Raw genomic sequence first — 9504 nt, forward strand, 5'->3', positions numbered from 1 at the left:
AGAAGCAGCCCATGGTTGTGGCTGTGCATGGGACAGGTGCTCCGTGCTGAATCCTCCCTTGGTTCTCCTTTGCAGCTCAGTAGTTTGGGATTTTCCATGCATCTTCCTTAAAATGAGAGCATCAGAACACTTGCAGGCCAATGATTTCTTTCTGAATTTAATACATTTGCTGGAAAACCCCATTTAGGCAAGGCCAGCATGTACAAGTCCTAGCTGAATTTAGTGGAGGGTTTTGGGCAATAAACGAAATGAGAGGAAGGTACAAAGAGGTCCCAGGGCTCCTGGGAGGAGCTGTGTGGGGTCCCTCACAGCTGAGCACCTCCCAGCTTAAAGCAATCCTTGGCAGCACACACAGCTCAGGCTAAAGTACAGCCCTACAGCCCTGATGTACAGGGGTGTGGGGGCTTTAGGGTTTCACTATGAGGTGCTGGTCTCAATGGATGCAGCCTCAAGGTGCTGAGCAGTGCTTTCAGGCCAGCACAGTGGGGTTTTGCAGCTGATCCGTAGGCTGTTAGGCACCCCTGGCAGGGGATGTTGGTCCCAGCACTCGTGAATCTTGTTTCAGGAATAATCTCCCCTGCAGATTTGCCAACCTTGGACACAAAAAAACCTGAAGCAAACCGTGCACCAGGCAGGTGGGTGACAAATTTTTCCAGCAGTGCCACCACTCTGTGCGAGGCCTGGAGCAGGAAGACAGGATGCTTCTCCCATGCTGGGGCAGGCTCTGGAGGTGCTGTAACCCTTTTAATCCTCTGAGCATTGAATTTCCTTCCAAAGACTGAAGATTTAGCCAAAGAAACAGTTGTAGAAATACCTCCAGGGCCACCAGCCGTGGTGGTGCTGCTTGCTGAAAACGACTTGCAGGTGAAAAGCAAAGCTTGGTGCTGTCTTTCTGGCCTGTTCAGGCCTCCTCCTATCCCTGCTGCCGAGTCAATGTTTAACCCCCCTGGGAAGGACACACAGGTGCATTCATCCGTGGGAGCCAGCCCACAGCTGGGCAGCCAGCAGGGAGCCCTGTGCTCGAGGATCCCTCTGCCTTTTTGGGGGCACAGCACGAGGTTTCTTCCTTCTCCCAAAGCCCCCGCTCTGCGCCATGGGCCTGAGCTCTTCCAAGGCGCACCCCAAGGTGACCAGGGTGGCACCGATGCTCTCCAGCGAGGACCTGCCCACTCACCCCATCCCGCACCCCGGGGTGCTGGGGGGGCCCATCCTGCACCTGCCGGCCGTGGGGGAGTGGGGAACCCCCAAATTTCATGGGCAGCTCCCCCCTCTCCGCAACACCTCCTATGGGAGGGCCTCCGCAGGTAAGGGGCAAGGGGGGTGGTCCTTGGGCTCTCACAGAGCAACCCCATAACGTGCACTACTGGACTTGTCAATATTACTTTAATTAGAGCTAGATTCTGGGTAAGGTGCTCAGCAGGCAAAATTCAGCATTAAAATAAATTAGAGCCATGCCTCGCAGCAGGGGAACCCCACAAGGCACCGGTCCCATAGCAGTGTGTGTCCATGCTCGTGGTGCTCCAAACCTCCTGTACCCAAAACCTCCCCACAAACAAGGGGAAAAAAAAATCATTAAATGCCATTTTCTTTTACCTGTTTCATTTTTAGAAGTGTGTTCTCAAAACTACGTGAGCGATGCATTAGCTCGGCCTGCTGTCTAACTAAGCACAGCCTCCGAGAGGATAGGTTTTGTTTATTTTACAAGGCTTCATTCTGGTTAAATTCCTCTTCCTCCAGTGGGGGGCATCTGTTGTTCCTGGAGTGCAAATTAAAAAAAAAAAAAAAAAAAAAAAAAAAAAGAGGCAAAATGGACAATTTTTGGAAGGTTTCTCATTAACCCTAATGAAACACCCTTTCCCTGTCTCCCCACGCCATTCCCCAGCTTCCACTCCAAATTCCTGCGTTTTATCCCCAATTGCCCTCCTTGGAGGCTGCACACTGTGGTGGCCACCTCGGGGCTCTGCCACATGGGAGCTCAATCACTGCTTAAAAAAGGCACCCAAACACAACAAGGCTGGTTTTGGGGAGGCAAGAAGGATAGAGAAACTGTAGAAGAAATAGCTACTGCCCGTGTGTTTATTTGTGCAAGCAAAAAAAATAGGCAGCAGCGTCCATCTGAGACCAACGGCGCAGAACGGATCTGGACCCACTGCTCAGCCTCGTTAAAGCAGGGCTTTAATGACTAACAGGGGATTGCTGGCATGCAGCACGTTCCCCTCCACGTGTGTATCTTGGGCTGGTTTCCAAAAAAGAAGAAGGGCTGGATGTCATCCACTTCTTCTACAGCCAGCAAAAACACCAGGGATGGTTCTCAGTTCCACATAATAATAATAATAATAATAATAATAATAATAATAATAATAATAATAATAATAATAATAATAATAATGTTATTATTAGTAGTAATAATAATAATGTCTCTGGGACTCAGCAGCAAGAAGGGACCTGAATCGCTGCCTGGATGAGGCTGCAGGAGACACGAAGGGTAGTTGTGGTCACGTATAGGGTATTTAAGGGGTTGTAGAAGGAAGGAGAGAGGTACGTGGCAGGCAGAGCTGTTAGCAGCTGCAGGCATGGATGCATCCACGTGTGATTTCTGCAGCTAACAATGATTTATGCCTGGTGTTATCGGAGTACAATGGGAGAGATGGGCATGGGATGCACCAAACACAAAACAGGGCAGAAAACTCTCGCTGGGTACAGCCTAGGAGCTGACGGCCCCAAAGTGACTTCACCCCTGTCTTCTTTTCCGACCTTTAAGGGCCCCTTTCCTTCGACACCGTGCCGGCAGATGGAGGCAGCAGCATCATCAAACTGCACCCGCCTCGGCGACCACAAGTAAGGGGTTTGAGGGGCTCCCCTGGCAGAGCCGTGTTGTCCCCAGCTGGTCAACCCACTGCAGATCAAGTCCTTGGGCGAGCTTCTCACCTCCCTGCCCTGCTCTGAGAGCCCTGCCACACTGACGATCCCTGTTGACCCCAAGAGTTTCTGTGCTCCCCCAAAATTCATCAAGCAGTCCACTGCATGTGTAGCACAAAGGTGACCCCCCTGGAGCAGGGGTGCTGTGCTCCAGCCTTCCTTGCTGGAATTAAAATACACAGCACTGAGCGAGGAACGTGTCCCGAATCGGTGGGAGGATGAGGCAGTAATGAGCCCAGCTACGCCCTGTAAATTGCCACATGTAATCACAGCCTTGCTTAAAAATCTCTTAGCCACAGGTATTATTTATAGTCGTTGATCTTATTTCTGTCCTGGCTGTATTTATATATTGTTAGAGCACTGGCAACACCCATTGCAGGACAAAGCTGCTGCTAATCCCACCCTGTGCTTTGGCCACTGCTGCCACAGACTAGAGGGAATGGCCTCAAACTGTGCCAGGGGAGGTTGAGGTGGGAAATGAGGAGACATTTCTGCTCAGAGAGCAGGCAGGCGTTGGGACGGGTTGCCCAGGGAGGTGGGGGAGTCACCGTCCCTGGGTGTGTTCAAGGGAAGGTTGGGCCTGGTGCCTGGGGACAGGGTTTAGGGGTGACATTGGTGGTAGGGGGATGGACCAGATGATCCTGGAGGGCTTTTCCAACCTTAATGATTCTGTGATTCGATTCTAAGTGCCAGCTGAAGCCCCTTTCCCTGCAGGAAGGCTTCCAGAGGCAGCACAGAGCAGGACGGCACGGCCCTTGCAAGGCCCATGCTCCAGCCCGTGACACAACTTTAGCCCAGAGCCCCAAACTTCCCTGTCTGCCTTCAGCCTCAGCAGCGTCTGGGAGCGATGCAGCTTGTGGTGTCACATGCTGCCATCTAGTGCCATTATTTTTCAGCTTCACAGTCGGTTTTGTGGGCACAAAACCCAACCACAAGCCGTGAGCATGGGAGGGGAGCGGGACTGGAGGAGCACGTGCGGTGCAGCGCTGCGGGGGCACGAAGGTTTGCTCCAAATGCAGGTGAACAAGGGAGCAGCAGGCAGCATCCCTTCCACTTCGGCTGGAGACATCAGCTTGGAGGTGACCTGCTGGTATGACCCAAAATAGGGGAGAGCAGAAGCCTATATATATATAGGAAGCCAAGTGGAAGCTTCCCATTGACTCTAGGGAGTTGGTTTGCTCTTGGTGTGTTGGGCTGAGCTGGGACTGTCTCCAGCACTCCTTTACTGCTGCTGCCTTTTATCTCCTGCATTGATGCCTTCATTTACAGGATGCTTGAAAATGACAGCCCAGGCTCTGGCAGCAGTTCAGGGCGGCCAGCCAGAGGCATGGCACTGTTTGGAGGACGCCTGCTCATCCCCATGGGGCTAATGATGTCCTGTGTAAGATGCAAGGCAGGGCTTAGGGATGGAGCCCTTGGTGGAAATGGCCTCAAGTTGTGCCAGGGGAGGTTTAGGTTGGACATCAGGAAGAATTTATTCATGGAAAGGGTGTTTGGGTGCTGGAACGGGCTGCCCATGGAGGTGGTGAAGTCCCCATCCTGGAGGTGTTTAAGAGGTGTGGGGACGTGGTGCTTAGGGGCATGTTAGCGGTGGGCTTGGCAGTGTTAGGCTGATGGCTGGGGTCTCAGGTAACTGGGATCTGGCCTCGGATGACCTGCCAGGAGACATTTTATTAAATTGTGATACCTGGGTGTGCTAATCACTTGCTAAAGGTGCTGATCTCCTTCCTGTACCCAAGCAGCCAGGCTAGAACCAGAGCTGGATAAACCTCGAGGTAGTTTCGCATCAGGTTTCATGCTGGCAATGGAAAGGGGATGCTGAACACCGTAAATATTGCACTTGCAGAGGCTTGAACCCGCCGGCCCGCCATGGGGGATTGTTCCTGCAAAGCCCTGGAGCCAGCACGAAGCGGATGAAGCCCCAAAAGCCAAGGTGAGGACGAGGCAGGGCCGCACCGACCATGTGCAGCCTCCCTTCCCTGCAGGTCATGATCTTGACTTGGACAGCCCACAGCAGAAGCACCACAGGGGGCAGAAGCACACACATTCGTGGTTTTAATAAGGATTTTCCACCATGCCCCAGAGCTGCAGGATGAACTGCAAGCACTGCGAAAACCTTCTCTGAATTGCTGCACGTTGGCCAGGCAGGAAAACGCTCGCTGCCTTCATCCAGGGAGCACCCCAGGGACCAGGCGTGGGTTTGGGAGCCCGTAGCTGTTTCTTTTCATTTCAGCACAGGCAGATGTCTTTATTTATGTTTTAAAATCCCTTCTAGGCTCTGGAAAAGAGCAGGCAGAGCCTGAGAGCCCTCCCTGGCAGGCGGCAGCACTTGCACAAGCTGCAGATGCTGGAGCTGACCCGCCGGCGCCGAGAGGTAACCTGGGGAGGGCTCTGGGGAGATGCTGAGGCTCCGCAGGGTTTTCCCATCCCAGGGTCTCCCCCATGGGACAGGAGGTCTCAGTCCTGTGCCTGGGAAGTGTGGATTAAGCCGGGGAGCAGCCCCAGGGTGGTGGATGCACCCACACCTCCCCGCTGGGTTGGGGAATGTCCCACACATGTAGGAGATGCTGGCACCAAGAGGCAGCCCCAGCTCCTGCTGGTGCTCCCTGTCCCCGTGCTCCAGGGGTGAGGAATACCCTCCTGCAGGCTCCTTCTCATTCCTTTTTTTTATCCAGTAGAGTTCTTGAACCCACGAGGTTTTTTCCCCTTCGGAAAGTTCAGTAATTACTTCTGATTTTTTTCAGCGCTCTGCCCTCATTTGGCCATAGCCCATGGAGAAATCACAAACCTCCATCCGGGTCATGTTCTGTCACGTACCCACGTTGGCAAATATGATTTTCCCTGCTTAAGCTACCTGGCAGTGTAATTATTTTCCGTGCCAGCCCCCTAATGATATGCCGCGCCGAGCTGTTAAAACGTGTTTGCTCCTCTGCTGCTTGTGCTGACGACTCATTTGCAAACCCAGGCAGAGCTGAAGCGAAATCTCCACAGGGAGGCAAAAATCAATAAACAAAAAATCAAGGAATTCAGCCCGAAGAAAGTCCTTGACACTCACCAGAGAGGTGACAGCACCGACAGCCGAGACCTTGTCCCCGCTGAGCACAATCAGCATTTTAATGGAGACCCTGGTAAGCAGAATAGTTTCCCAAGGAGATGTAAAGCTCCCCAGCATCTTAAATACCATCAGATCAGTTTCCCCGTGGAAGCTGTGGGATAGCTGTAGGGGCATAAAACCAGAATATCACAGAATATCATTGAATCATTAGGGGAAGATGCAGGAGCAAGCAGGGGCCCGTTGGATATTGGTGGCAAAGCCCTTAGCTGTCACCTTGTCCCCAGGATGGGGTTTCCCCGCATAGCAGTGGCTCCATCTCTGGCTGGAGAGCTTTGGGGTGGCCTCTCATCATGCCAGGGGGTGAATGTCTGTGCTAGGTGCTGAACCTTCCAGTAAATCCTCTTCAGATGTCCAGTACCATGTCCCCCACACCTGTGGGTCTGTGCTAAACCACACTGCATCGTGCCAGACTTTCTAATTTTACCAAATATAATCCCAAATTTATGCCTGGCCTGCCCAGCCCTGGACGTGTGGTCTGGTCTTGCCGGGATTTCTCAGGATCTTCTTTCCACACCCCCAGCTGCCCGTGGTGTTTGCCACATGAATCCCGTGGGCCTGGGCATGGCTCTCAGCAGAATTCCTTTTTTTTATTATTTTCTCCACCAGTAAACAGTGGGGACGGAGGACTCGCAGGGCAGCACGACGGCAGCAGCAAGGTCGGGCTGTGGCTCTGCAGGGAGCCGCGCACCAGGGACCTGCCCTGGGACACCTCCAGCACCGACTCGGGGGGCTGCGAGAGGGAAGAGAGGAAAATTCCCCGCAAACCTGCGCTGGTGAGGACCCGGACAGAGAGGGTTTCTCTCTTCGATGAGTTCTTCGATCGGGATTTCTAGTGGCGTGCCTCGGGACGTGCTGAAGGACCACACCACGGTGCCAGGGTGCGGGCACGGTGTCTGCAGTCAGCAGCAGTGCTGTGAGCTGGGCAGGTGAATGGGGCCACGGGAAACACGGAGGTGGCTGATGTGATCGGTAGTGACAGGTATGGGTACGTGGCTGCATCTGAGCAGCTGGGGAAAAAAAAGTTTGGACTGAGCAAAAATAACGTGGGGATGGAGGGAGGAGGAGGAGGAGGCTGGCAAAATAAACAGAAGCTGGAAAATGTTCCAGCAGAAGTTCCAGCTGGGATGAAATATTTCGCTTGCCTTTGAGTTACTCGACCTTTCCGCCTAGCTTGTTTTCAACCTTACATCCTTTGCTAAGCCACACAAAAAAGCAGTTCAAAATGAAAGGTAGAATGATTGCTTTAGGAAGTCTTTCAAATAAATATTCTGGCATTTCTAAAATTCCTTTAAAATTTATTTTTTTTTTTGAGTTTCCTCTCCTCCCCTGGCCCAGGCAGAGAAATGTATGTATTTTATTCAGTATTATGGATAATCTCCCCCAAAAAACTGGCTTTTGTTCACTTGCCCACTGCATTCAGGTCTCAGCACTGTGCAGAGTGGTGAGAACAAAGGAGTCTCCAGCAGCCCCTGGTGCTGCAGGGTGCTGGCCATCTCCAAATGCCTTCAAAGCAATGGTGCTATGAAGGACGTCAATTCTATCTGTGATTCTGGGATAAAATGAATCCCTGGGAATGGCTCCCTGGGTTGCTTTCCCCTTGGTCTGCCTAAACCCGACCAGAGGGTAAAACATCCTCAGCTGAGCTTGTTGGCTGGCCTGGGCACCAGATGGGACAGACTGGAAGCCTCACGCAGACAGACAGACAGACACACGTGCCATTCGCTCATTTAGGCACCCCCTAATTAACCCAAGTCCTGCACTGCTGTTTGATTGTGTTTCCCTCGTGTGCCTTGGTGGACTTTGTCTTATCTGAGTGATGTTGAATTTCCAAATGCACGAGAAGGGAGTTGGGGCTGCTCTCCCTCCCTGCTCACCAGGATTTCGGGACAGGGCAGGGACCCTACAAACAACAGGTAGTGTCACCACCACAGCTGCTTCCATCTCCTTCTGCTGGAAATCTGCCCCCCTTATTCTTTAACTCGATTTGGAGTCAATTCTCATGTGCCCAGGGCAGGGCAGGGTCTGGGAGACTCAGGGCAGGTGAAACACGTCCTTCCACGAGGCTGTTTTGGATATGTCAGCTCTATATCCTCAGCCTCCTGGCTTACATAGCCAGAAAAAGAGCAGAAGACACATTTTCATACGTATTTAGGGGAATCAGACACCTGTGGCTGACTCAGTTTCAACAGTTTTCAGCCATTTGTCTCTCTTGAACTTTATTGAAAATCAAAAAGCAGGAGCTGGAAGTCCCAGCCAAAGCCCCAGATCAGAGCCGGAGCCTCTAGCACAGCTGCCCAGCGTTGAGCTTCTCTGTCCTGGCTTCACCCCTCTCTGTCTTTTTGCTGTCTCTGGATGTGCAGCCCATTACAGCACGTCTGCATGCTTCGTGGAGAAAGCTGCTCTTTGGAGCAAGCCCACACGCCGTGTGCGAGTTCACGAAAAAGCCAAGAAAACAAACCCTGGCACAGAGAAGGAGAAGTAAAGGAAGTGATTTTTAATGAGAAAGGAGAACTGTTAGTAGCTAATGAGTCCTTGTCTGGGGTCTGCGTTTCAAAAATGCCCTTGCAAACTTTCCTCATAAACACGGGCATTGTGGAAGTATCGTGAGAGCTTTGGATTTGGTGCTGAGGGTAGGCTGAAAATGTCAATGATTTAATGGGCTGGAACAATTAATCTGGCACTTGTCTGTACACCTGTCCTCTTAATGATTCGACATATCTCCCTTCTGTGTTCCCATCTGTCAACAATTAAGCGATAATTGGTGGAAATGCAATTTATCTCAGATAGAGCTGATTAGTCTTCCAATAATCACGTTGCCAGCGCTTGGGAAGAGTGCTGCCCACGGAGAAGAGCGTGTGGACCAGTCGATCCATATCACAGGCTGTGCAGAAAAGGGGCTCTGAGCATTAATTTATCAATTTACAGTGTGCAAAATTTGCTCTTATGGAGGCAATAAAGCCAGCAAACCTGCTTCCTACTTCTGGTGCTCAAAATTGTTTGATTTTCAGCTGCTTTCAATTGTGTTAACTCATCATAACCTGTAGAGAGGCAGACGGCAACTCATTCTGTTCTCATGTTTTCTAACATCCTTCCAGAGGCTGGAAATGAAAATGTTTTCTCTATTACTAGAGATAAAACTTAGGCTTTTCTACAAATTACAGAAGATGGGAGGAAAAAAAAAAAAAAAGGCAATAACAAGAACCCCACGATGCATGTGCTGCGACTCAGCAAGGAGAGCCTTGCAGAGATGTTTTTCTCTGAATAGCTCCCAATTCCAAATGCTTGATATCATCCCGTCATTTGAGGGATGAGTCACTACAGACAGCTATGTAGGGGAGGAAATTTGCTGCTCGACAGAAGCGAGCACCCGCCGCGCTGGTGCAAGTCGCACACAAGAGCAGCAAGTTCCTCTGTCTGAGCTTGCTGCTGCGGCCAGGGGAGGCTGGAGCACTCCCGACTGACAGGCACAG

At 51.6% G+C, this 9504-nt stretch overlaps 1 protein-coding gene across 1 annotated transcript; it reads left to right on the forward strand.

Annotated features, from left to right (window-relative positions):
* Positions 1 to 986: 986 nt before the first annotated feature.
* On the forward strand, positions 987 to 9088 carry CCDC198 (coiled-coil domain containing 198). Its single transcript, XM_084522294.1, has 6 exons — positions 987 to 1304; positions 2762 to 2838; positions 4766 to 4852; positions 5195 to 5293; positions 5885 to 6047; positions 6641 to 9088. The coding sequence occupies exons 1-6, from the start codon at positions 1094 to 1096 to the stop codon at positions 6865 to 6867; spliced, it is 864 nt and encodes a 287-aa protein (XP_084378420.1). The 5' UTR covers positions 987 to 1093; the 3' UTR covers positions 6868 to 9088.
* Positions 9089 to 9504: the final 416 nt, after the last annotated feature.

The sequence above is a fragment of the Aythya ferina genome (assembly GCF_964211825.1).
Source record: "Aythya ferina genome assembly, chromosome: 5".
In the NCBI taxonomy this organism is placed as follows: domain Eukaryota; kingdom Metazoa; phylum Chordata; class Aves; order Anseriformes; family Anatidae; genus Aythya; species Aythya ferina.

Coding starts and splice junctions, on each gene's coding strand:
- CCDC198 (XM_084522294.1), top strand. CDS start 1,094: ATGGGCCTGAGCTCTTCCAAGGCGCACCCCAAGGTGACCAGGGTGGCA. Junction 2,839..4,765: donor ACCCGCCTCGGCGACCACAA/GTAAGGGGTTTG, acceptor TTGCACTTGCAG/AGGCTTGAACCCGCCGGCCC. Junction 5,294..5,884: donor TGACCCGCCGGCGCCGAGAG/GTAACCTGGGGA, acceptor TTGCAAACCCAG/GCAGAGCTGAAGCGAAATCT.